The following is a 26,896-nucleotide window of genomic DNA, read 5'->3' as shown; positions in this document are numbered from 1 at the left end:
GTATGCTAGCCATGATACTGTATTACTCTTTAGACATGCAAGGTGTATACATATGGGGTACTTGATTAATGGCAAACATGAGGTTTTTAATGAATTGTCAAGTACGGTACACCTTTCGAGAAATGTAATTTTATGAATAAAGGACGTGAAAGTGCTGAATTGATGGGCTTGGACAAAAAAGTCTCTTAAATTTGTCCTTGTAGTATTTCTTTACTTTCTTCAGGCATTATAATATACCTTACTTCTCCTTTCTGTATAACTTATTTCAGTTTGCAGACCGACAACGATTCTTCATAGCCTCCGACTTGGACCTTCTTTTAGATATTTTCAAAACAGAGCTCAACTTCTTGCAATGTACCTGGAAGCACATGTTGGGCCGACCCATTGTTACATTGGAGTTAAATCAGAGTTTTCTAGGTAACACAGATGTTTGTCTCTCGCCATCATCCTTAGCATTGTGCCTTCCCTCCCTGCATTTTGTAGATGTAATCTGATAGCCATCAGATTGCTGAGACTCTTAGTCATGATAAAGGTATGCACAGTTTGCTGCATGTAAAAAAAAAAAAAAAAAAAAAAAAGGAAAACTACATAGTTTCATTATTAATGCATTTATATTTCTCTTTAATGTCATCTTATGAAGAATGAAGTAAGATAGTATGTAGGAGAGTATATGTCGTTAATAAATTATTGGATGTTATCCATAAGATGATATTTTCCCTTAAGTCCTGGTCATAGACTCCAGTTGGAGGTGCATTTGGAGTAGGTTTGAGCAATCTGATACAGTACTTACATTCTTGTGATTGTAGTTTTATTAAGATAGTGCATGTGTATTAGTGTATGTACTATGAATACAATAACACTATTACCCTACAAGTGTATGGTTTATTGGTTGTAATTTTAGCAGTAAAACCACTTTAGGAAGTGAGTATGATGTACTTGGGAATTAAAATATTCATATTTTTGTAGTTTGATGGTTTGTAAGCATAGAAAGATTGATTATTAATTTTGACTAAAATAGTGAGCGTATTTGTACATAAATTAGAATGTAGATGTTTCCTGTTTAACTGTTTGCTTCCCTCTGCATTAACTGTGACATGAAATATATTCCTATTATATCGACGCCTTCCATATGCTTAGCATTACTCTTGTTAAGCATGGGATTCACATTATCTGTTGATTATTCTTTTATCTCTATTTCATTTCCTTTAAACTTTTCACTGCCCAATTAAATTTCAGGCTTGTTCCCAACCTGTCCCTTATGGTCTCCAGAATTTGACATTATGAATTTCAAAAGAATGTTTATTTTTCGATGTATTATTGCTCTTTCTTAAACACTGCGTAAATGGAGAGGTATACTTTAGGTTGATGAAGAGGTTGTATAAATCTGGGATGAAAGGTAGGAGGGTTGGGGGCTCATCCCAGGTATGGTTGGAGTGAGGGGGGATACAAGAGGCTTTGAGTTGTAGGGGCTGAGCATTTGGCAAGCTTGTGTGAGTGTGTTATATAAGAGTGAATGGAGACAAGTGGTTTTTAAATGGACATGCTGTTGGAGTGTAAGCAAGGCAATTTTTTATGAAGGAATTCAGGGAAACTGGTTAGCCAGAGTCCTGGAAGTGGGAAGGGCAGTACTTACTCTCTGAAGGAGGGGAGAGGTGTTGTAGTTGGAGGGTAATCTGATTGTGATGTCAGCACACTGTTGGAAAGATGGCACTTGAATTAATGATGAATGTATTTTCTTCTTCCTAAGTAGTAGGTTGGTAGACAGCAACCGCCCAGGGAGGTACTACCGTTCTGCCAAGTGAGTGTAAAACGGAAAGCTGTAATTGTTTTACGTGATGGTAGGATTGCTGGTGTCCATTTTTCTGTCTCATAAACATGCAAGGTTTCAGGTACGTCTTGCTACTCCTACTTACAATTAGGTCACACTACACATACATGTACAAGCATATATATACACACCCCTCTGGGTTTTCTTCTATATTTCTTACTAGTTCTTGTTCTTGTTTATTTCCTCTTACCTCCATGGGGAAGTGGAACAGAATTCTTCCTCCGTAAGCCATGCGTGTCGTAAGAGGCGACTAAAATGCCGGGAGCAAGGGGCTAGTAACCCCTTCTCCTGTATATATATATACGTATATATATTTTTTTTTTTTTTTTCCCAACAAGTCGGCCGTCTCCCACCGAGGCAGGGTGACCCAAAAAAGAAAGAAAACAATTTTCTTCTTATTCTTTTTAGTAATCTTTACAGGAAAAGGGGTTACTAGCCCATTGTTCCCGGCATTTTAGTTGACTTTTACAACACGCATGGCTTACGGAGGAAAGATTCTTATTCCACTTCCCCATGGATATAAAAGGAAAAGTAATAAGACCAAGAACTATTAAGATAAAATCAAAGAAAACTCAGATGAGTGTGTATAGATAAATGTGTACATGTATGTGTAGTGTGACCTAAGTGTAAGTAGAAGTAGCAAGACATGCCTGTAATCTTGCATATTTATGAGACAGACAAAAGACATCAGCAATCCTACCATCATGTAAAACAATCACAGGCTTTCGTTTTACACTCACTTGGCAGGACGGTAGTACCTCCCTGGGTGGTTGCTGTCTGCCAACCTACTACCTACTACTATATATATTACTAAATTTAAAAGGAAAAACTTTCGTTTTTCCTTTTGGGCCACCCCACCTCGGTGGGATATGGCCGGTTTGTTGAAAGAAGAAAAGAATTTTCTTCTTTGGGTCACCTGCTTTAGCAGATGATTGTTATTTTAAAAAATTAAGAAAGCAAAATTAACAATGATCTTCAGTAAAATATATAAATTTTAGGCCTAAGTAAATCAAATTTATTGAAAAATATTTAATTTAGATATCCTAGCAATGTTTTTAAGATTGAGAAACTATTGTAAATTTACCTCTATTTTTAAGGATTGTGAGCTGGGTGTTCCTACATTCTGCACAAAATCATACTGTTGGTCATCTCAATCACCAATCATATCACTGCTATTGTCTTCATGTAACATGCAGTAGTTTTCATTTCATCCTGAGTTATTACTCTTTCATGAATTGACCATTCACATGACCTGACTCTGTGGAGAGCCACAGAAAAACCAGTTGTCTAAGCACCATGTGAAGTGGAATAGCAGTGACCATTGACTTTACAGTGCTGGACACAACAATTTGAGGTCAGTGGGGGTTAAATTAGATACTGGATTAGATACCCCCTCTAGTAGGAAAGAAAACACTAAACCTCAGACCACTGCTTTAGAGTCCCTTTCAGTAATTTGAAGGGGGATATTTGGAGCAAAACTGTTGATTGAATCTAGAATTTAGACTATGAGCACTGTTCCACAGTGTTCCTAGCCAAGGAAAAGATTGTACTGGAGTGATATATCTTGATTGCTAAGTAAAACCAGTACACTGTAATTAGGAATCTTATTACTTTTTAGAAGATTGGGAAACATAGAAAGGGAGGTCATGCTTAGCATTTGAACAAGACGAGTTGTTTAGATCTCGACAGCCGTGTTTTTGCATTTGTGATGAATGTGTGACCTATTAGTGAAAGACCCTGAGTGTGTGCCTAAACTTGAGGGCAAGACTCTCACCTGGTATTATACCAGTATATTGGCAAGTCTCTTGATGCGATGTGAAGTAACATTTTGGTTAGATTTGCAGTATAGCCTCATTTTTACATGGACCAACCAAGCTCTGACTAAACAGTGAAACCTCAATATGGTGGACTAATAGGTGGGAGGGAGTGTCTTTTTAAACGAAAATCACTTGTAGATGAAGATTAAGACTCGTGCAACAGTTGAGTGGTCAGTCTCAGGGACTGACCACTTCAGATACTCTTTCTCCAAGGTTGATGGACTAATTAAATCATCATTATTTCATTTCTATTTCTCCCTTTGTATTTGACTGAAGAAGCTTACTGTGTAGGTGAAATGTTTCATCAATAAAGATACCCAACTGTTGCACATGCGTCTTAATCTTCAACTTGTCGGTATTTTATACCATTTTCAACAATCAGTTGTATTGAAGTGGCCGATGTAACGGACATGGTTGTTGTTTGGAGAGCCTACCAGACATGCACACTACTGCTAATTACAAAATCTTGATGCGGAGGACTTACTGGACAAGCGCACTGTCTTGAAAATTGGTTATGGCATGTATTACCCTTGAAGCTTCTAGGGTCATGGAGTAAACTCATTTTCAATTGCCACTACCTGAGGTATGAGAGAAAGTGCCTAGTCTCAATTAGTCTTTATTCTACACCTTACTGAGTTCCTAAACTGCTGTACTGGTAGTCAGTGAACCATACATAAGACTGAATCAAGGTAGTGAGTAGGAAGGAGGTACTGTACTTAAATTGGACTCCTCATTATTATATTTCTTTGAAATATAATAATAATGAGTTTTTATGCCATACAAATAATGTAGTTTAAATGAAGTAATAAAGTGGTAGGCATGAAAGAAAGTCACTGATTATGCAATACAGTTTGGGCATTGCATAGTTTTAGATCTTGAGTGGATCTTTTATTTCCACTCTGGCTGAGTGATGTCTTTTCCCTCCCCTCTGTAGTCTTAGTCTTAAGTTCCAATCCTGCCCACTCTTGGAACTAAGCTTTGCTTATGGAGACTTGCTGTGTGAGGCCTCATCATCCCTTGAACTACTCATATTAATCTTGTCTGTGAGAATCCTTATAGTTTTGATAAGCTCTCAGGGAAACGACCAACAGGATCAAGACACTTTCAATCAAAGCTGCCTTGATCAGTGAAATCTTAAGGAAATGGAGTAACTCTTGCTTATCTTTGTTTTGATTTTTAACGTGGCGAGCCCCAAGCATAAAATATTAGTGTTTTATACTGGTTTGTTGTGCAGAAGCAATTCTATAAATTAGGGAAAGATCCTCCTAATGTGTACAATACTAATGTATCTTTTGTACAGACTATTAACAAATAGTTCTGTTTCATTTTGGATTACTAACTGGTAGATTGATTTTTACACTTCTTTTGAAGACAGTTGAGTACCTACCGAGTCTTTAAGAACCTACTGTTTTACAAAATAAATCAGCCCAAATGAGCTTTTGCATTATCATAGATTTTTTTTTTTATTATCATCACACTGGCCGATTCCCACCAAGGTAGGGTGGCCTGAAAAAGAAAAACTTTCACCATCATTCACTCCATCACTGTCTTGCCAGAAGGGTGCTTTACACTACAGTTTTTAAACTGCAACATTAACACCCCTCCTTCAGAGTGCAGGCACTGTACTTCCCATCTCCAGGACTCAAGTCCGGCCTGCCGGTTTCCCTGAACCCCTTCATAAATGTTACTTTGCTCACACTCCAACAGCACGTCAAGTATTAAAAACCATTTGTCTCCATTCACTCCTATCAAACACGCTCACGCTTGCCTGCTGGAAGTCCAAGCCCCTCGCACACAAAACCTCCTTTACCCTCTCCCTCCAACCTTTCCTAGGCCGACCCCTACCCCGCCTTCCTTCCACTACAGACTGATACACTCTCGAAGTCACTGTTTCGCTCCGTTCTCTCTACATTTCCGAACCACCTCAACAACCCTTCCTCAGCCCTCTGGACAACAGTTTTGGTAATCCCGCACCTCCTCCTAACTTCCAAACTACGAATTCTCTGCATTATATTCACACCACACATTGCCCTCAGACATGACATCTCCACTGCCTCCAGCCTTCTCCTTGCTGCAACATTCATCACCCATGCTTCACACCCATATAAGAGTGTTGGTAAAACTATACTCTCATACATTCCCCTCTTTGCCTCCAAGGACAAAGTTCTTTGTCTCCTCAGACTCCTAAGTGCACCACTCACCCTTTTCCCCTCATCAATTCTATGATTCACCTCATCTTTCATAGACCCATCCGCTGACACGTCCACTCCCAAATATCTGAATACATTCACCTCCTCCATACTCTCTCCCTCTAATCTGATATCCAATCTTTCATCACCTAATCTTTTTGTTATCCTCATAACCTTACTCTTTCCTGTATTCACTTTTAATTTTCTTCTTTTGCACACCCTACCAGATTCATCCACCAATCTCTGCAACTTCTCTTCAGAATCTCCCAAGAGCACAGTGTCATCAGCAAAGAGCAACTGTGACAACTCCCACTTTATGTGTGATTCTTTATCTTTTAACTCCACGCCTTTTGCCAAGACCCTCACATTTACTTCTCTTACAACCCCATCTATAAATATATTAAACAACCATGGTGACATCACACATCCATGTCTAAGGCCTACTTTTACTGGGAAATAATTTCCCTCTTTCCTACATACTCTAACTTGAACCTCACTATCCCGTAAAAACTCCTCACTGCTTTCAGTAACCTACCTCCTACACCATACACCTGCAACATCTGCCACATTGCCCCCCTATCCACCCTGTCATACGCCTTTTCCAAATCCATAAATGCCACAAAGATCTCTTTAGCCTTATCTAAATACTGTTCACTTATATGTTTCACTGTAAACACCTGGTCCACACTTTCACCACACTCGCACATTACCTCTGCAAAAACAGTGATAATGTGCGAGTGTGGTGAAAGTGTTGAATGATGATGAAAGTATTTTCTTTTTGGGGATTTTCTTTCTTTTTTTGGGTCACCCTGTCTCGGTGGGAGACAGCTGACTTGTTGAAAAAAAAAAAAAAAAAAAAAAAGTCTTGAGTATACCTGGTAAAGTGTATGGTAGAGTTATTATTGAAGGAATTAAGAGTAAGACGGAGAATAGGATAGCAGATGAACAAGGAGGCTTTAGGAAAGGTAGGGGGTGTATGGACCAGGTGTTTACAGTGAAACATTTAAGTGAACAGTATTTAGATAAGGCTAAAGACTTATCCCCCTATAATTTTTGCACTCTCTTTTGTCCCCTTTGCCTTTATGCAAAGGAACTATGCATGCTCTCTGCCAATCCCTAGGTACCTTACCCTCTTCCATACATTTATTAAATAATTGCACCAACCACTCCAAAACTATATCCCCACCTGCTTTTAACATTTCTATCTTTATCCCATCAATCCCAGCTGCCTTACCCCCTTTCATTTTACCTACTGCCTCACGAACTTCCCCCACACTCACAACTGGCTCTTCCTCACTCCTACAAGATGTTATTCCTCCTTGCCCTATACACGAAATCACAGCTTCCCTATCTTCATCAACATTTAACAATTCCTCAAAATATTCCCTCCATCTTCCCAATACCTCTAACTCTCCATTTAATAACTCTCCTCTTCTATTTTTAACTGACAAATCCATTTGTTCTCTAGGCTTCCTTAACTTGTTAATCTCACTCACTGTAGGAATGAATAAGTCCTGGAGGCAGGAAGTACTGTGCCTTCATTCTGAAGGAGGGATGGGATATTTGCAGTTTTGAACTACCTTGTCAGTGCCCCTCTAACAAGACAGAAATGAAGTGAATGATGGTAAAAGTTTTTTCTGTTTTTGGGTCAACCTACCTCGGTGGCAGACAACCGGATTATTAAAAAGAAGGGGGAGGGGAGTAGGTGCAGCAAGCCTTATGAGTGCTGTGTTTGAAGGTCAAACTAGTGCTGCCTTAGAGGCAAATCAGTGCTGACTGATGCTCTGAGCCAAAATGGAAGGAAAGTCAATTTACTGGCAAAATATGATACATGTGCATGTGCTAGGATTATGATGACATACTTGTGTACATTCCCTAGCTTGAGTGGCTTTATGAGTGGAGTAGCATGCCATAGGTAAAACCATCACTCCAGCCTTATTAGGTGCTTCTTGAGTAAGTGATTCTAGGCATTAGTTTTTAGTTGCTTGGTGACGACCAGGCAAGTGTGCCCCGAGTTGGAATCCCAGTTCCAGTGCAGTTTAATTTTAAAAAAGTTGAACTCGGTTATTCAAATCCTTGGACATTTACATAATTATGAATGATATCTAAGGGTTTTTTTTTACATTAGATGTTTCCTTAGATATAGTTTTATATTTTCATAGCATTATTAATCGTTTGTTTTATTGTATAGATTTATTTTTACATTCAGTGAAATATTATTGGTACAGTTGTTGCTTGATCAGTAATACTGTAATTCATTTTTTTTAACATGGGCCTCAAAGCTACCATGATCATTTTTTAAGGTTTTGTTTTGTCTGACATGTTTTCCTATCTAACTTTTTTTTTTTAGTTCTAATTTTCTTATCTTTTAAGAATAATTTTTTATAAATTTGTATATATTTTTGTAAGTGAAATTAATTTTCTAGTACTTCGATGACGAGGAGAGTTACCTGTCCAATGATGTGGATCTTTATGTGTACATCTTTAGTGTTGGACTGGAATATTTGGCATCAACGTGGAAAGACCTGGGAAGACCAACAGTATGTTTTAGGATGCGGGCAGACTATCTTGATGGTATGTCACCTCACACAGTTGTCAATAACTGTTGCTGCAGTTGTTGTCCAAAGAGAGAAGGTCAAAATTTAAATGTTGTACATTGTGTGTGTGATTTGTGTGATATAGATTTATATTTCGTTTAATGTGTGTTAATAAAAGTTTGTAGTTCTTGATTACAATGTTTAAAAATCTCAAGCAGGAAGAAATGCATCATGTTCTTAGGACGCTTAGTTAATTGCTAGGTAATTGTTGTGTAATATGAACATTGTATGTACTCGTAGTTTGATTCCTAAATTTTTTATACACTGTGTATATGTATATATTTTTTAACACACTGGCCATCTTCCCTCGAGGAAGGGTGACCCCCCCACAAAAAAAAAATAAAAAAAAGAAAAACACTTTGACCATCATTCACTTGTAACTGCTGATACTACAATTCAGATGCCCCTCCAAACTGCAAAATATCCCCATCCCTTTTTCAGAGAAGGCACTGTTCTTCCCACCTCTAGGATTAAAATGGCTATCTGGTTGTGCTGAATCCCTTCACAAAATGTTACCTTGCTCACACTCCAACACTTTGTCAAGTTCCAAAAAAACATTTGCCTCGACTGCTATCTAACATGCTCACATATGCCTTGGGATGCCCAAGCCCCTCGCATACAAAAACCTCCTATACCCCTCCCCCCTCTAACTTCTCCTAGGATGACCCCTTCCCCACCTTCTCTCTAAATGTCCAAACCAGCTCAGTAACCCTCCTTCAGCCCTATGGATAATACTTTTCAGTAACTCTGTACCTCTTAATCTCCAAGCTACAGATTCTCTGCATAACATTCACACTACACATTGTCCTCAGATACGACATATCCACTGCTTCCAGCCTCCTTCCTGCAACATTCACAACACATGCTTCACATCCATAGAAGAGTGTTGGTGCCACTATACACTCATGCATTCCTCTTTTTTGCCTCCATGGATAATTTTCTTTGTCTCCTTAGAGGCCTCAATGCACCACCCACCCACCTTTTTTCCCACCTCCAGGACCTCAGTCATGGAGGTGGGAAGTACAGTGCATGCACTTTGAAGGGGGAGTGGGGATATTTGCTGTTTGGAGGTACATCTGAACTGTAGTATCTGCATGCCTCTGGCAAGACAATGATAGAGTGAATGATGGTGAAAATGTTTCTTTTTTGGGTCACGCCGCCTTGGTGGGAGACAGGTAGTGTTGCAAAAAAAAAACAAAAAAACTACAATTTTATTTTTATTCCCTTCCTTTGTGGGAAATGGCCATGCGTGCCAAGCAATGGTAAGGTGACCCCCAAAAATGAAACTCATTCAGTAACACTCATTCAATAATTCATTCAGTAAGAAGTGTGTAGACAAAACAATTTAAATGACCCTCCACACTGCAACATCCCCAACTCTCCTTCAGAGTGCAGGCAGGCTTACAGGAGTGTGTTAAAAGTGAACGTAGACTAAGTGGTTTTTAGTAGATGTGCTGTTAGACTGTTAGCAAGGGATTCAAGAAAAGTGGTTAGCTGGACTTGAGTCCTGGAGATGGGGTGGGGATGTTTATACCAGTGGGTAAACTGATTGTAATGTTAGCACACTTCTGGCAAAATAGTGATTGAATGAGTGATTGTGAATGTGTTTTCTTTTATAGTCACCATGCCTTGGTGGAAGAAAGCCATTGAGGTTAAGAAAAATATGTATAATTCGTATCCATTTTGTGAAGGGATTCAGGGAAACCAGTTAGCTGGACTTTGAGTCCTGAAGGTGGGAAGTACAATGTTGGCACTTTAAAGGAGGGGTTGAGGATATTGGCTGTTTGGAGTAACATCTAAACTGTCATATCAGGGCACCTCTGCATAGACAGTGATTATGTATGAATGATGGTAAAAGTGTTTCTTTTTTGGGTCACCCTGCCTCAGTGGGAGACGGCCAACGCGTTGAAAAAAAAAAAATTCTTATCCAAGATGTTTTACAAACATTTGATCTCATGGCAAGTCAAATGATGGTCCAGTGCTCTACCAACCATTCCATCCCACCTTAACATATTTTATGAACCCTCTATATACCGTTTGCTTGGAAAAGTTGCAGAGACCACCAATGCAATCCAATTTCTTTATTTCACAGCCAGCATCTGACAGTAATACAACACTTGGCAAAGTTTAGCTTTTGTTCTCTTTATCATCAACAAGCTGTGAAAATGTAATTAACATTCAGATAGTTAAAGTATCATATAGGCACTGATGATTTGTGACATGGAATGAACAAGATAAATAATCAAAATAATCATAATGACATGATTGCAAACAAACCATACCACAGGTGGTTTGTTTGCAATTGTGCCATTACGATTTCATGAGTCATGTTGACGGCTTTGAGGGGAGTCGAGCTAGAGTTCGTCACGGCCACGCTAGCAGGAGATTCGTCTGTAAAAACTTGCACTTGTAGTCACAGTGGTGCCTATGCTAACCTTGCTATGGTGTAGAAATATCCCTAGTTGGATGAATCTTATAGTAGCTAGCTGGTCCTAGTGGCTAACGCGATGGTATGGAGTTTTGTGACTCTCTGATTGCGGGTTCTAACCTTGCCCCTGGTATGGTTTGTTTGCAATTGTGTCATTACGATTTCGTGAGTCATTCCATGGTGAACTTTTTGCTGTGCATATTTTTAGTATATTTTTAATAAGATGTGGTTTATATATTAAAATCTCAACTGTGTTACATGGCAATTTCTAGAAAATATGTGGTTCAGTCACAATGTAATTTTGCTCCACCCTGATCATCCAGTCACCTTCAGGGAGAATGTATTCTGCTACTATACTTAAGCCATACTAGCCATCACTTATCCTTAAAAGTAATATTGCTCTCAGCGTCCACTTTAAAAAAAAAAAAAAAATCTTCTGAAATGGTAGAGAATCTTTTTCTTGGGGGGGGGGGGGGGGTAGGTAATGACAGCAAAAGGATGAAATTTGATTGAAAACTTATGGAATTATGCAAATGCCAAGTTAATGGTCTTGGCACAATTTATGCGACAGTTTTGTTCACTTCAAGTCCTATTTTAAGCCAATTTCATTGTTCCAATTGACCAAATTCTTAGCTTTTTTGCTAGTATGCCTTTCGTTGTATCAACTGAGCACAGAAAACTGCCCATTAAATCATTTCAACTATATAACGTTTACTTGGAGTTTACCTGGAGAGGGTTTCAGGGGTCAATGCCCCCATAGTTCGGTCTGAGACCAGGCCTCATGGTGGATCAGGGTCTGATCAACCAGGCTGTTACTGCTGGCCTCAGGCAAGCTGACATATGAACCACAGCCTGGTTGGTCAAGTACAGGTCTCCCTCAACATTCACGTTTTCAACTTTCACGGGCTTCACACATTCGCGAATTCCCAACCGCCAAATTCCCAGCCACCAAATTCCCAGCCGCCAAATCATATTTAAGTTTCCCGCCACCTGCGAGTCCCTACTACCCTCCCTCCGACCCCCACAACTGGCAGCCAGCCCTCCCACCACTCAGTGTGGTGAGTGTTTTGTTTGTTCATTATTTGCTATTAAACTACAGTATAAATAATGTAAACCCATTTATGACTGCATATTGGAATGGCTATTCGGACAGGTATTAGACGGTGACATTATGTGTTTACTCTTGAACACTGCAAAGAATTAAACATTTCTGCTACAGCTAATAATAACAATAGTAATAATAATAATAATAATAATAATAAATATGATAGAATTGAAGAAGGAAATTGTACAAAAATACGAGTGAGTGGTTGACACATCGTCAGTGTGACTTTGTTTACGCTGGAGTGAACATTAGTCTCCCTGCTCTTCCAAACATTTCACAATAATTCATTGTGTTTGGTGCTTGTAGATTGAGTGTGACTGGAGTGGTAGAGGCAGTGATTGAGGCAATGGTATTTAATAACATACATGTTAATAATAATACATGTTATTAATAATATGTACTATTATTATTTATAACATATATGTTATTAAATACATACATGTTAATAATAATATATGTTATTAATAATAACATGTACTATTATTATTTATAACATTTTTTTTTTTTTTTTTTTTTCAACAAGTCGGCCGTCTCCCACCACTGCCTCAACCGCTGAATTATTGTGAAATGTTTGGAAGAGCAGGGAGACTAATGTTCACTCCAGCATAAACAAAGCCACACTGACGATGTGTCAACCACTCCCTCGTATTTTTGTACAATTTCCTTCTTCAATTATATCGTATTTATTATTATTATTTTTTTTTTTCAACAAGTCGGCCGTCTCCCACCAAGGCAGGGTGACCCAAAAAAAGAAAGAAAATCCCCAAAAAGAAAATACTTTCATCATCATTCAACACTTTCACCACACTCACACATTATCACTGTTTCTGCAGAGGTGCTCAGAATACAACAGTTTAGAAGCATACACATATAAAGATACACAACATATCCCTCCAAACTGCCAATATTATTATTATTATTATTATTATTATTATTATTATTATTATTATTATTATTATTATTATTATTATTATTATTACTATTGTTATTATTAGCAATAGCAGAAATGTTCGATTCTTTGCTGTGTTCAAGAGTAAACACATGATGTCACCGTCTAATACCTTTCCTAATAGCCATTCCAATATGCAGTCATGAATGGGTTTACATTATTTATTCTGTAGTTTAATAGCAAATAATGAACAAACAAAACACTCACCACACTGAGTGGTGGGAGGGCTGGCTGCCAGTTGCAGGGGTCGGAGGGAGGGTAGTAGGGACTCGCAGTGGTGGAGGCAGTGGAGGAGGCAGTGGTGGAGTCTGGTATTTAATAACATACATGTTATTAAATAACATACGTTATTAATCATAGAATTGATGAGGGAAAAAAGGTGAGTGGTGCGTTGAGGTATATGTGGAGTTAAAAAACGTTATCTATGGAGGCAAAGAAGGGAATGTATGAAAGTATAGTAGTACCAACACTCTTATATGGATGTGAAGCTTGGGTGGTAAATGCTGCAGCGAGGAGATGGTTGGAGGCAGTGGAGATGTCCTGTTTAAGGGCAATGTGTGGTGTAAATATTATGCAGAAAATTCGGAGTGTGGAAATTAGGAGAAGGTGTGGAGTTAATAAAAGTATTAGTCAGAGGGCAGAAGAGGGGTTGTTGAGGTGGTTTGGTCATTTAGAGAGAATGGATCAAAGTAGAATGACATGGAAAGCATATAAATCTATAGGGGAAGGAAGGCGGGGTAGGGGTCGTCCTCGAAAGGGTTGGAGAGAGGGGGTAAAGGAGGTTTTGTGGGTAAGGGGCTTGGACTTCCAGCAAGCGTGCGTGAGCGTGTTAGATAGGAGTGAATGGAGACGAATGGTACTTGGGACCTGACGATCTGTTGGAGTGTGAGCAGGGTAATATTTAGTGAAGGGATTCAGGGAAACCGGTTATTTTCATATAGTCGGACTTGAGTCCTGGAAATGGGAAGTACAATGCCTGCACTTTAAAGGAGGGGTTTGGGATATTGGCAGTTTGGAGGGATATGTTGTGTATCTTTATATGTGTATGCTTCTAGACTGTTGTATTCTGAGCACCTCTGCAAAAACAGTGATAATGTGCGAGTGTGGTGAAAGTGTTGAATGATGATGAAAGTATTTTCTTTTTGGGGATTTTCATTCTTTTTTGGGTCACCCTGCCTCGGTGGGAGACGGCCGACTTGTTGAAAAAAAAAAAAAAAAAAAAAAACGTTATTAAAGCATAACATGTATATATTTAGTACAATTTACGACGTTTTCATGTATTATATGATTATTCATGGTTCAACAAGTTAAGGAAGCAGTTTTTTTTTTTTTTTTTTTTTTTTTTTACAAAAATTTGGCCGTCTCCCACCGAGGCAGGGTGACCCAAAAAGGAAAGAAAATCCCCAAAAAGAAAATGCTTTCATCATCATTCAACACTTTCACCACACTCACACATAATCACTGTTTTTGCAGAGGTGCTCAGAATACAACAGTTTAGAAGCATATACGTATAAAGATACACAACATATCCCTCTAAACTGCCAATATCCCAAACCCCTCCTTTAAAGTGCAGGCATTGTACTTCCCATTTCCAGGAAGCAGTATTGTAATGTATTTCCCTACAATATATTGGGGCACCAAACATTCACGGTTTTTCAACATTCGCGAGGATCTTGATCCCCTAACCCTCGCGAATGTTGAGGGAGACCTGTACTGACTTTAGGTGCCTGCCCAGTGCCTTCTTGAAGACAGCCAGGGATCTGTTGGTTATCCCCCTTATGTATGCTGGGAGGCAATTGAACAGTCTTGGGCCCTGTACACTTATTGTGTTGTCTCTCAGTGTACTTGTGGCACCCCTGCTTTTCATCAGGGGAATGTTGCATCTCCTGTCGAGTCTTTTGCTTTCATAGGGAGTGATTTTTGTGTGCAGGTTTGGTACCAATCTCTCTCGCCTGCATTCCAGGGAATACAGATTGAGGACCTTCAACCATTCCCAGTAATTTAGGTGCCTTATCATACTTATGTGTGCTGTGAAAGTTCTTTGTACACTCTCCAGGTCTGCAATGTCGCCAGCCTTGAAGGGGGCCATTAGTGTACAGCAGTATTCCAGCCTAGAGAGCACAAGCGATTTGAAGAGAATCATCATGGGCTTGGCATCCCTAGTTTTGAAGGTTCTCATTATCCATTCTTTCATTTTCCTAGCAAATGAGGTAGATACGTTGTTGTGGTCTTTGAAGGCGAGATCCTCTGACATTATCACTCCCAGGTCCTTCACATTACTTTTCTCCTCTATTGTATGGTTAGAATTTGTCGTATACCCTGATACATTTTTAATTTCCCCAAGTTTCCCATATCTGAGCAGTTGGAATTTCTCCTCGTTGAACTTCATATTGTTTTGAGTGACCCTTTCAAAGATTTGGTTGATATCTACTTGGAGTCTCGCGGTGTCTTCCATGCAGGTCACTGCCATGGTTATCTGGATGTCATCCGCAAAGGAAGACACGGAGCTGTGGCTTACATCTCTGTCTATGTCAGAAGTGAGGATGAGGAATAGAATGTGAGCGAGTACTGTGCCTTGTGGAACAGAGCTTTTTGCCATGGCTGCCTGGGACTTTACTCTGTTTACTATTAGTCTTTGTGTTCTATTTGTCAGGAATTTATAGATCCATCTACCAACTTTTCCTGTTATTCCTTTTCACATATTTTGTGTGCTATTACACCATGGTCACACTTGTCAAAAGTTTTTGCAAAGTCTGTGTAGTATACTACATCTGTATTTTGTTTATCCTCTACAACATCCAGGACCTTGTCATAGTGGACCAGTAGCTGGGACAGGCAGGAGCGACCTGCTCTAAACCCGTGTTGCCCTGGGTTGTGTAATTGATGGGTATCTAGGTGGTTGGCGATCTTGCTTCTTAGAACCCTCTCAAAGATTTTTATGATATGGGATGGTAGTACTATTGGTCTGTAGTTCTTTGCAATTGCTTTACTGCCACCTTTGTGGAGTGGGGCTATGTCTATTGTTTTTAGTGTGTGTGGGATGACCCCTATGTCCATGCTCCCTCTCCATAAAATGCTGAAGGCAAGCACTAGGGGCTTCTTTCAGTTCTTGATAAACACGAAGTTCCACGAGTCTGGGCCTGGGACAGAGTGCATAGGCATGTCATTTATTGCCTCTTCAAAGTCTTGTGGAGTTAGGGTAATATCTGGGATTTTTGAGATGACCAGATTTTGGGTTTTGTTCATAAAGAATTCATTGGGATTGTCTACCCTCAGTCTGGGCAGTGGCTCGCTGAACACTGAGTCATATTGGGACTTTAGTATCTCGCTCATTTCTTGGCTGTCATCTGTGTATGTCCTATTCTGCCTAAGCAGCGGCTCAATGCTGGATGTTGTTTTTCCCTTACATTTGGCATAAGAGAAGTATTTTTTTTTTTTTTAATTTTTCTTTATGGCTTTTAGTTCTTTCTGTGATTCTTGTCTCCTGTAAGATTCCTTCAGCTTAACCCTTTGACTGTTTTGGTCATATATACGTATACGTCTTACGAGCCACCGTTTTTGATGTACGTATATATACTCATAAATTCTAGCGGCTTCAAATCAAGCAGGAGAAAGCTGGTAGGCCCACATGTGAGAAAATGGGTCTGTGTGGTGAGTGTGCACCATATAAAAAAAATCCTGCCACACGCAGTGCATAATGAGAAAAAAAAAGACTTTTTTTAATTAAAATACCGACTTTGTGGTCTCTTTTCATATAGTATTTGTGGTTGTATTCTCGTTTTCTTGGTCTCATTTGATAGAATGGAAAACATGTTATAGAAATAGAGGTGATTTTGATTGTTTTTTTTATGAAAAGAACTTTGAAATGGAGCTCAAAGTAGGGGAAATGTTTGATTTTTGCCGATGTTTAAAAGTAAACAAATGATGTCATTTTCCAATAAATGTCCAAGCAGCCATTCTAATATGCAGTCATGAATGGGTTGACATTATTTATACAATTATTACAATATTGCAGTAGTTTGCATAACAGTAAATCTTCTATACAGTGGACCCCTGGTTTACGATCAGCTCCCAATGCGACCAATTATGTAAGTGCGTTTGTATGTGTATGTTTGGGGGTCTGAAATGGACTAATCTAATTCACAATATTCCTTATGGGGACAGATTCGGTCAGTACTGGCACCTGAACATACTTCTGGAATGAAATAATATCGTAAACCGGGGGTCCACTGTATTTTGTTTGAATAAAAATTCAAAATAGAAAGCAAGAGTAATATCAGAGGGGTCTGGAGATAAGACTGATGAACAAAGAAAATGTTATTTTAGAGCCAGGAATGTCTGCATTGTTCATTCTGGACCCTATTTTGAAATTGTCATATTTTTTAATTTTTGTGAAATTGGCTAAATTGCAAATTTCTGACCACGTTATTGGGTAGTTGAAATCAGTAAATGGGCAGTTTCTTGTGCTCAGTCGATAGAAAAAATGGAGTTCTAAAGAAATAGCTATGAGTTTGGTCGACTGGAACAATGGAATTAGCCGAAAATAGGGCTCAAATTGGGCAAAATCACTGATTCATAAATATTGCCGAGGTCACTAACTTCGCAAGAGTGTAATTCCATCAGTTTTCCATCAAATTTCATTCTTTTGATGTCATTACAATCGGGAAAAGATTTTCTATCATTTCATAAGAAAAAATAAAAATTTTTTTTGGGAAATTTTGTGACACCAGGAGACATCTCAGGATATGGGGTTGCTACAGTCAAGGGGTTAAGTTCGATATTTGCAATTTCATTGACTAGTGCCTCCCTTTGTATATAAGATATATTGACCCCACTCAGCAGCTCTGTGACTCTTCTTCTGTAGAGGGAACGTCTTTCTCTTTCTAGTTTACATCTTTTTCTCTTTCTTTTTCTTAATAGAATGTGTCTTGAGCAGATCTCAAGAACCACAGAATCCATTTTTGCAAGGCAAATGTTTGGATATGTGTTGTTTAGGATATCTTCCCAGCTTGTTTCATTTAGGACATGGTTTACTTGATCCCATTGTGTGTTTTTTTTATTGAAATTGAATTTCTTGAATAGACCTTCATGGCTGCTCACATTTTGCTGGTCAGGAGCCCTGTGCATACATGTCTGTACCTCTGTATGTTGTGATCTGAGTGTATTGTCTTTGATATGTTTATATTACGTATCTGATCGTCATTGTTAGTGAAGATGAGGTCCAGCGTATTTTCTAGTCTTGTAGGCTCTACTATTTGCTGGTTTAAGGTGAATTTGGTGCCAAGATTTAATAGTTCATGTGTGTGTGAATTTTCATCTGAGCTGCCTCCCGGGGTGATCTCTGCTAAAACATTGTTTGCTATACTCCTCCATTTTAGGTGTCTCAAGGTGAAATCTCCTAGTAGTAAGATGTTTGGGGCAGGAGTTGGGAGATTTTCCAGACAGTGGTTAATTTTTACAAGCTGCTCCTGGAATTGCTGGGAAGTTGCATCTGTAGGCTTGTATGCAACCACAATGACAAGGTTTTGGTTTTCAATCTTTACTGCCAAAACTTCAACTACATCATTTGAGGTGTTTAGTAGTACTGTGCAAATGAGCGACTCTGTGACATACAGGCCCACCTCCTCCTTGTTTCCTGTTTAGTCTGTCGCATCAGAATAGGTTATAAACTGGGATCCATATTTCATTGTCATAATGATCCTTCATGTGGGTCTTTGTGAATGCTGCAAACATTGCATTTGAATCCATGAGCAGTCCCTTGATGTAAGGAATTTTGTTGTCTTTTGACAGCTTTAGACCCTGTATGTTTGCAAAGATGAATATCGTTATATTGGTGGAATTTAGAGGGGTTTTATTTGCTGGCTCTAATATCTGTTGTTCTGCTCTAGAAGTGTTTTCAGTTGGTGTAGGATTATTGTCATTTCTTGCCAGTCTTTTTTTCTCTTCTGGCCCTAAAAACCTCTGTCCCTGGAGAGGTTGTGTATCCTCTCTTTTGTTTCTCATAGTCTTGCTGGTCTGTGTCTTCTAGTCCCCTTTAGGTGATGTGCCTGGCAGTATGCATTGTAGCATTTTCTTTCATGGATTGAAGTCAGTAATTTGGTCAGTTTTTACACAAAATTATAGAAATGCCAATTTAATAATTGAATGCTAAATAAACAATGTAGACATTCCTGGTACTAAAACAAAATTTTCTCTATTCATTAATCATATCCCCAGACCTCGTCTATATTACACTAGCCTTCCATTTTGAATCCTTGATCACGCAAAAATAGATTTGCTTTTTCTCGGATAATAAAATACGTGTAACCAAGAATGATTGGCCATGGTTTATAGTGTCTCAATAATTGAATCAAACCAACTAAAACCCATAAAATAGACTGGGGAGGTTGTAAGGGAGGCCTTACCTTTCCTCAGTAATACGTATGGGCAAAAATCAAATGTTTACACCATTTTGAGCTCAATTTCAATCTACGTACTTCTGTCCTGAAACCAGTCAAAATCATCTCTTTCAGTAGTATGTCTTCGTTCTATCACATGATACAAAGTACATCCAATAAAACTATAAAACCATCCAAGAAAAGACATCAAAGCCTATTTTTAACCATACACAGTTTTGTTTTTCCATCATGCACCATGTTAGGCAGGATTTTGTTTATATCGTGTATACTCATCGTGCACACCCATTCTCTCATATCTAGGCCAAAATATACTGCTCACAGCTTGTCTGAATGAGCTGAGCTCATGACATAGAACTATGTGAGGGGACCCTAGCCTCAATAATGTATTCTATGTGACAGCCACTCAAAAGGTTAAGTTATAGAGATAAAGTTTAATGTAAAAAAAGTATTTTTTGAAAATACAGCCTCTCACTTAGTGACGTGCTCCTGTACTGACGCCTCGGACTTATGACAGGCTCTCTGACCAGTATGCATACCTAAATAATGTATATTAGAGCTGATTTCCTTTATTCTGTTTATTACAAAACACAGTACTCTACTGTATAAACATTTAAAAATGTACCAGAAATGTTATAAATGGTGCAAAGGTGACATTAAAACAATATCACAGATGGTTAACACAAACCCACTACCATTATGCTCTTCGCTTAGCAACGAAATCGTTTACTGACGTGGTCTTAGGCACGGAACTCCGTAGTTAAGTGAGGAGAGGCTGTACAACAATGGGGATTTGTTAGCTGGGTGAAGGTCTGTGATGTTTGTTCTGTGTCCAAAGTGTAGCCTACCTGGTAAATATGGAAAAAATGTTGGTAGGTTAGATAAGTGTGTAATTTGTTTTATTCAAGTTCAGAATGTACCTAAAATGTTGAGAGGGTGGGTGAGTGTGAAGTTAATTGTATAAATAATTAGAATATGAATGTGTAAATTCAAGAATTATGTGGATTAAAGTAAAGGTTGGATGCGAGAAGTGGGTTATAATAAGCGTGTATGCACCTGGAGAAGAGAGGAATGCAGAGGAGAAAGAGAGATTTTGGGAGATGTTAAGTGAATGTATAGGAGCCTTTGAACCAAGTGAGAGAGTAATTGTGGTAGGGGACCTGAATGCTAAAGTAGGAGAAACTTTTAGAGAGGGTGTGGTAGGTAAGTTTGGGGTGCCAGGTGTAAATGATAATGGGAGCCCTTTGATTGAACTTTGTATAGAAAGGGGTTTAGTTATAGGTAATACATATTTTAAGAAAAAGAGGATAAATATGTATACAAGATATGATGCAGGGCAAAATGACAGTAGTTTGTTGGATTATGTATTGGTAGATAAAAGACTGTTGAGTAGACTTCAGGATGTACACGTTTATAGAGGGGCCACAGATATATCAGATCACTTTCTAGTTGTAGCTACACTGAGAGTAAAAGGTAGATGGGATACAAGGAGAATAGAAGCATCAGGGAAGAGAGAGGTGAAGGTTTATAAACTAAAAGAGGAGGCAGTTAGGGTAAGATATAAACAGCTATTGGAGGATAGATGGGCTAATGAGAGCATAGGCAATGGGGTCGAAGAGGTATGGGGTAGGTTTAAAAATGTAGTGTTAGAGTGTTCAGCAGAAGTTTGTGGTTACAGGAAAGTGGGTGCGGGAGGGAAGAGGAGCGATTGGTGGAATGATGATGTAAAGAGAGTAGTAAGGGAGAAAAAGTTAGCATATGAGAAGTTTTTACAAAGTAGAAGTGATGCAAGGAGGGAAGAGTATATGGAGAAAAAGAGAGTGGTTAAGAGAGTGGTGAAGCAATGTAAAAAGAGAGCAAATGAGAGAGTGGGTGAGATGTTATCAGCAAATTTTGTTGAAAATAAGAAAAAATTTTGGAGTGAGATTAACAAGTTAAGAAAGCCTAGAGAACAAATGGATTTGTCAGTTAAAAATAGGAGAGGCGAGTTATTAAATGGAGAGTTAGAGGTATTGGGAAGATGGAGGGAATATTTTGAGGAATTGTTAAATGTTGATGAAGATAGGGAAGCTGTGATTTCGTGTATAGGACAAGGAGGAATAACATCTTGTAGGAGTGAGGAAGAGCCAGTTGTGAGTGTGGGGGAAGTTTGTGAGGCAGTAGGTAAAATGAAAGGGGGTAAGGCAGCCGGGATTGATGGGATAAAGATAGAAATGTTAAAAGCAGGTGGGGATATAGTTTTGGAGTGGTTGGTGCAATTATTTAATAAATGTATGGAAGAGGGTAAGGTACCTAGGGATTGGCAGAGAGAATGCATAGTTCCTTTGTATAAAGGCAAAGGGGATAAAAGAGAGTGCAAAAATTATAGGGGGATAAGTCTGCTGAGTATACCTGGTAAAGTGTATGGTAGAGTTATTATTGAAAGAATTAAGAGTAAGATGGAGAATAGGATAGCAGATGAACAAGGAGGCTTTAGGAAAGGTAGGGGGTGTGTGGACCAGGTGTTTACAGTGAAACATATAAGTGAACAGTATTTAGATAAGGCTAAAGAGGTCTTTGTGGCATTTATGGATTTGGAAAAGGCGTATGACAGGGTGGATAGGGGGGCAATGTGGCAGATGTTGCAAGTGTATGGTGTAGGAGGTAGGTTACTGAAAGCAGTGAAGAGTTTTTACGAGGATAGTGAGGCTCAAGTTAGAGTATGTAGGAAAGAGGGAAATTATTTCCCAGTAAAAGTAGGCCTTAGACAAGGATGTGTGATGTCACCGTGGTTGTTTAATATATTTATAGATGGGGTTGTAAGAGAAGTAAATGCGAGGGTCTTGGCAAGAGGCGTGGAGTTAACAGATAAAGAATCACACACAAAGTGGGAGTTGTCACAGCTGCTCTTTGCTGATGACACTGTGCTCTTGGGAGATTCTGATGAGAAGTTGCAGAGATTGGTGGATGAATTTGGTAGGGTGTGCAAAAGAAGAAAATTAAAGGTGAATACAGGAAAGAGTAAGGTTATGAGGATAACAAAAAGATTAGGTGATGAAAGATTGAATATCAGATTGGAGGGAGAGAGTATGGAGGAGGTGAATGTATTCAGATATTTGGGAGTGGACGTGTCAGCGGATGGGTCTATGAAAGATGAGGTGAATCATAGAATTGATGAGGGGAAAAGAGTGAGTGGTGCACTTAGGAGTCTGTGGAGACAAAGAACTTTGTCCTTGGAGGCAAAGAGGGGAATGTATGAGAGTATAGTTTTACCAACGCTCTTATATGGGTGTGAAGCATGGGTGATGAATGTTGCAGCGAGAAGAAGGCTGGAGGCAGTGGAGATGTCATGTCTGAGGGCAATGTGTGGTGTGAAAATAATGCAGAGAATTCGTAGTTTGGAAGTTAGGAGGAGGTGCGGGATTACCAAAACTGTTGTCCAGAGGGCTGAGGAAGGGTTGTTGAGGTGGTTCGGACATGTAGAGAGAATGGAGCGAAACAGAATGACTTCAAGAGTGTATCAGTCTGTAGTGGAAGGAAGGCGGGGTAGGGGTCGGCCTAGGAAAGGTTGGAGGGAGGGGGTAAAGGAGGTTTTGTGTGCGAGGGGCTTGGACTTCCAGCAGGCATGCGTGAGTGTGTTTGATAGGAGTGAATGGAGACAAATGGTTTTTAATACTTGACGTGCTGTTGGAGTGTGAGCAAAGTAACATTTATGAAGGGGTTCAGGGAAACCGGCAGGCCGGACTTGAGTCCTGGAGATGGGAAGTACAGTGCCTGCACTCTGAAGGAGGGGTGTTAATGTTGCAGTTTAAAAACTGTAGTGTAAAGCACCCTTCTGGCAAGACAGTGATGGAGTGAATGATGGTGAAAGTTTTTCTTTTTTCGGGCCACCCTGCCTTGGTGGGAATCGGCCAGTGTGATAAAAAAAAAAAAAAAAATTAGTGTAGCTCCATCCCTTCCTTCAATGTTACACATTCTTCTGTGTCTAACAGTACTGTATTTAACATAAGAACTTTAATAATTCACATGCTTGAATCAGTTTAGTATTGTGGGTTGAGGTTGCTGTGTGATGTTTTGATTAGGTTGTTTACACCAGATGCAGTACACAGTTAAGCAATTTGAAATTCCTCTTGAAGGTAAAAGTATATTCTCTCAAAGGCTATTCAGCAGATGACTTCTTCACAAATTTTGTATTTATGTTGCTATACTGACTACGGTTTTTAGACTTTTCAGTAATCAGCATTTCAGTTTATGTTGTACAGCCTCTCGTCGCTTAACGACTGAGTTGCATTCCTAAGACCATGTCTACACATCTCCTACCCTTCCTGAAACCTGCTTGTTCATCTGAGGTCCTATTCTCTGTCTTACCCTTTCTAGGTGTAACTGTTCCCTACATTATCCTTTGCATCTAAGCAAAATAATATGCAAACTGTTGCTAATTGAAGGATTACTATATTGAAGACATGCAGTGATGTTCAAGTAGCAGAGTTCTAGCTTCTCCCCTAACAAGAGTTTTTGCCTTCTCTCTGTCTAAAGATTAAGCATTATTGTATTTACTTGCGCAAGGCAAGTATTCTGACAGCTTTGCTGCTTTCAGCTAAACTAATATTAGAAACTTAGTGGCAAATGTTTCAAGCACTGGGGCTTTCTTTGCTGCTTCTAGGGATGCAAAATGTTTGTAACCTGAGTGTTTTAAGATTAATGTGTATATGGTACCCTGCTATTTTATATTAACTGCATTTTATAGTTGCTGTTTGTATATGAGCTTACAGTACTAATTACAAGTGAATGTTTATAGTTAGCTTTTCTTAGTATGGAAAATATCCTTCATATCAGATACATGTACCTAAATTTGTTCACAAAAGTATGTAGCCTGTATTTGAAAAAAAAAAAAAACAGTTGTAGGGGAAGAGTAAAACATTATTATAACCACTATGTCGATTGTTGCTGAACAGAACTTGGTTGATGATCTGGCTGTAGAAGTGCAGTGATGGCAGGTATGGGACACACATGAAGACAGTGTGTAGAACAAGCTCTTATTGGATTGATTTTCTTAACCTTGGGTGAAATTTCATCTTAATAACAGTTTATTCTGCATAGTGTCTCTTCGTGTCCATAGTTAACGATAATGTGGTTTGGAGGGTTGTTTGAATTGTGACATTCCTTTACTGCTGGAAAGACAGCTAGAGCATGAATTATGGTAAACGTGTTTGGATCATTCTGCCTTGGTTGGAAACTGACAGTATTAAAAAAAAAATGGTAACTATTGGGAATGGAGTGACAATGAATGGAAAAGACTCAGCAATGAAGTGAAGATCCTGGGCTGTGAAATTTGATTGCAATGATTGTGGAAATTTGGAAGAAAAGCAGGCAAGAAGCTCATAACAATAATGAACATCTTATTATTGTTGGACAGCAGTGGTTTCAAAATTTTTGCTGCACAGATTTGTTCTCAACTTTATTTTTCATGACTCATGGATGGCACACACCCTCCAATCTCCTACTACTGGACTAAGAGAAGAACTAAGCAAGGAAGATTCATGTCATGCCTCGACTTGTCCTGGATGGTCCTCTCATTTCAGCAGGGCCATCAGTGCCTTACTCTTATGTAAGGCTATCATCACACAGGAAGCCTTGAAGTCTGTGTACAAGTTTAACATCATCCAACAGGAATTTCCGCTGGTGACATCTTGAGGACTTCTCTTGAGCAGTGATCATTCAGTCCTCACTGGACTCGGGGGTGGAACAATTAACCCTTGATATAATGGACCTCTGTATAACATATTTTAGAAATATGGGGCAGTGTCCACTGGGTCAGTTGATGAGGAAACTATGGACAAAGCCTGTCAGTTACAGAATTGCTTGTTATTGTTACTGTCACACAAAACAATCCTTTTTTCAATCTACTACAATTTCCATTATTGGGTAACTCCCCATTTTGTTATATTGAGGGGTTATCATATTCTCACAGGAATTAAAGTTCAAGATATCAGGTCTACTGACCAAATGGAGACTGTGGCCCATATCTGGTTCCAACTTCATCCTTTAACCAGTATGAATGCTACAGCCAGAATGGTATGTAAATATGTACCAACGAGGTGGAGTAAATGTCTCCTAGAATCAGTGAATACATTAACGATAGCATTTTGCCCACACAGTGGGTTTTATTAAGTCAGTAGAGAATGAGAAAGAGGAGGATATGTTCAGGTACAGGAGAAGGAAGTTGAGGTGCTTGAGAATATCTCAGTATGAGTGGTGTATACTGCTAGGCGTATATGTACTATACTGCAGGATGTATACTGTGTATATGACAAGGTATATACGTACTCTTTCTTTATGGGTTTATCTTTCTTTTTGGGTCACCTTGTCTCGGTGGGGAAACGGCCAACGTTTTAAAAAAAAAATATGTGTATATATATATATATTTTTTTTTTTTCAACAAGTCGGCCGTCTCCCACCGAGGCAGGGTGACCCAAAAAAGAAAGAAAATCCCCAAAAAGAAAATACTTTCATCATCATTCAACACTTTCACCACACTCGCACATTATCACTGTTTTTGCAGAGGTGCTCAGAATACAGCAGTGTAGAAGCATACACATATAAAGATACACAACATATCCCTCCAAACTGCCAATATCCCAAACCCCTCCTTTAAAGTGCAGGCATTGTACTTCCCATTTCCAGGACTCAAGTCCGACTATATGAAAATAACCGGTTTCCCTGAATCCCTTCACTAAATATTACCCTGCTCACACTCCAACAGATCGTCAGGTCCCAAGTATCATTCGTCTCCATTCACTCCTATCTAACACGCTCACGCACGCTTGCTGGAAGTCCAAGCCCCTCGCCCACAAAACCTCCTTTACCCCCTCTCTCCAACCCTTTCGAGGACGACCCTTACCCCGCCTTCCTTCCCCTATAGATTTATATGCTTTCCATGTCATTCTACTTTGATCCATTCTCTCTAAATGACCAAACCACCTCAACAACCCCTCTTCTGCCCTCTGACTAATACTTTTAATAACTCCACACCTTCTCCTAATTTCCACACTCCGAATTTTCTGCATAATATTTACACCACACATTGCCCTTAGACAGGACATCTCCACTGCCTCCAACCGTCTCCTCGCTGCTGCATTTACCACCCAAGCTTCACAACCATATAAAAGTGTTGGTACTACTATACAGTGGACCCCCGCATAGCGAACTTAATCCGTGCAAGAGGGCTGGTCGTTATGCGAAATGTTCGCTATGCGAATTAATTTTCCCCATAAGAAATAATGGAAATAAAATTAATCCGTGCAAGACACCCAAAAGTATGAAAAAAAATTTTTTTACCACAAAAAAATGTTAATTTTAGTACACACAAACTGAAAAAGGCATGCACAATTACATGACACTTACTTTTATTGAAGATCTGGTGATGATTGATGGGATGGGAGGAGGGGAGAGCATTATCTTCTTACTGTTTAGAAGGGGAATCCCCTTCCATTAGGACTTGAGGTAGCAAGTCCTTTTCTGGGGTTACTTCCCTTCTTCTTTTAATGCCACTAGGACCAGCTTGAGAGTCACTGGACCTCTGTCGCACAACAAATCTGTCCATAGAGCT

The 26,896-nt window shown here is 39.2% G+C and overlaps 1 protein-coding gene across 15 annotated transcripts in view; it reads left to right on the top strand.

Moving 5' to 3' along the window:
* LOC128699776 (probable phosphorylase b kinase regulatory subunit alpha) overlaps positions 1–26,896 on the top strand; it is a 353,571-nt gene that overhangs the window by 65,184 nt on the left and 261,491 nt on the right. For 10 of the 15 annotated variants that reach the window (XM_070102268.1, XM_070102278.1, XM_070102277.1 and 7 more), the window contains one exon: positions 270–417. The exons of 4 other annotated variants lie outside the window; for them this stretch is intronic. In XM_070102268.1, coding sequence (XP_069958369.1) covers positions 270–417 — 148 coding nt within the window. Of the gene's footprint in view, positions 1–269; positions 418–8,260; positions 8,409–26,896 lie in introns of all 15 variants that reach the window. One more of the 15 variants, XM_070102265.1, reaches the window with a different exon arrangement.

The sequence above is a fragment of the Cherax quadricarinatus genome, chromosome 81, assembly GCF_038502225.1.
Source record: "Cherax quadricarinatus isolate ZL_2023a chromosome 81, ASM3850222v1, whole genome shotgun sequence".
In the NCBI taxonomy this organism is placed as follows: domain Eukaryota; kingdom Metazoa; phylum Arthropoda; class Malacostraca; order Decapoda; family Parastacidae; genus Cherax; species Cherax quadricarinatus.
Note: the sequence above shows the minus strand (reverse complement) of the source record. Positions and strands in the feature narration are given on the sequence as shown.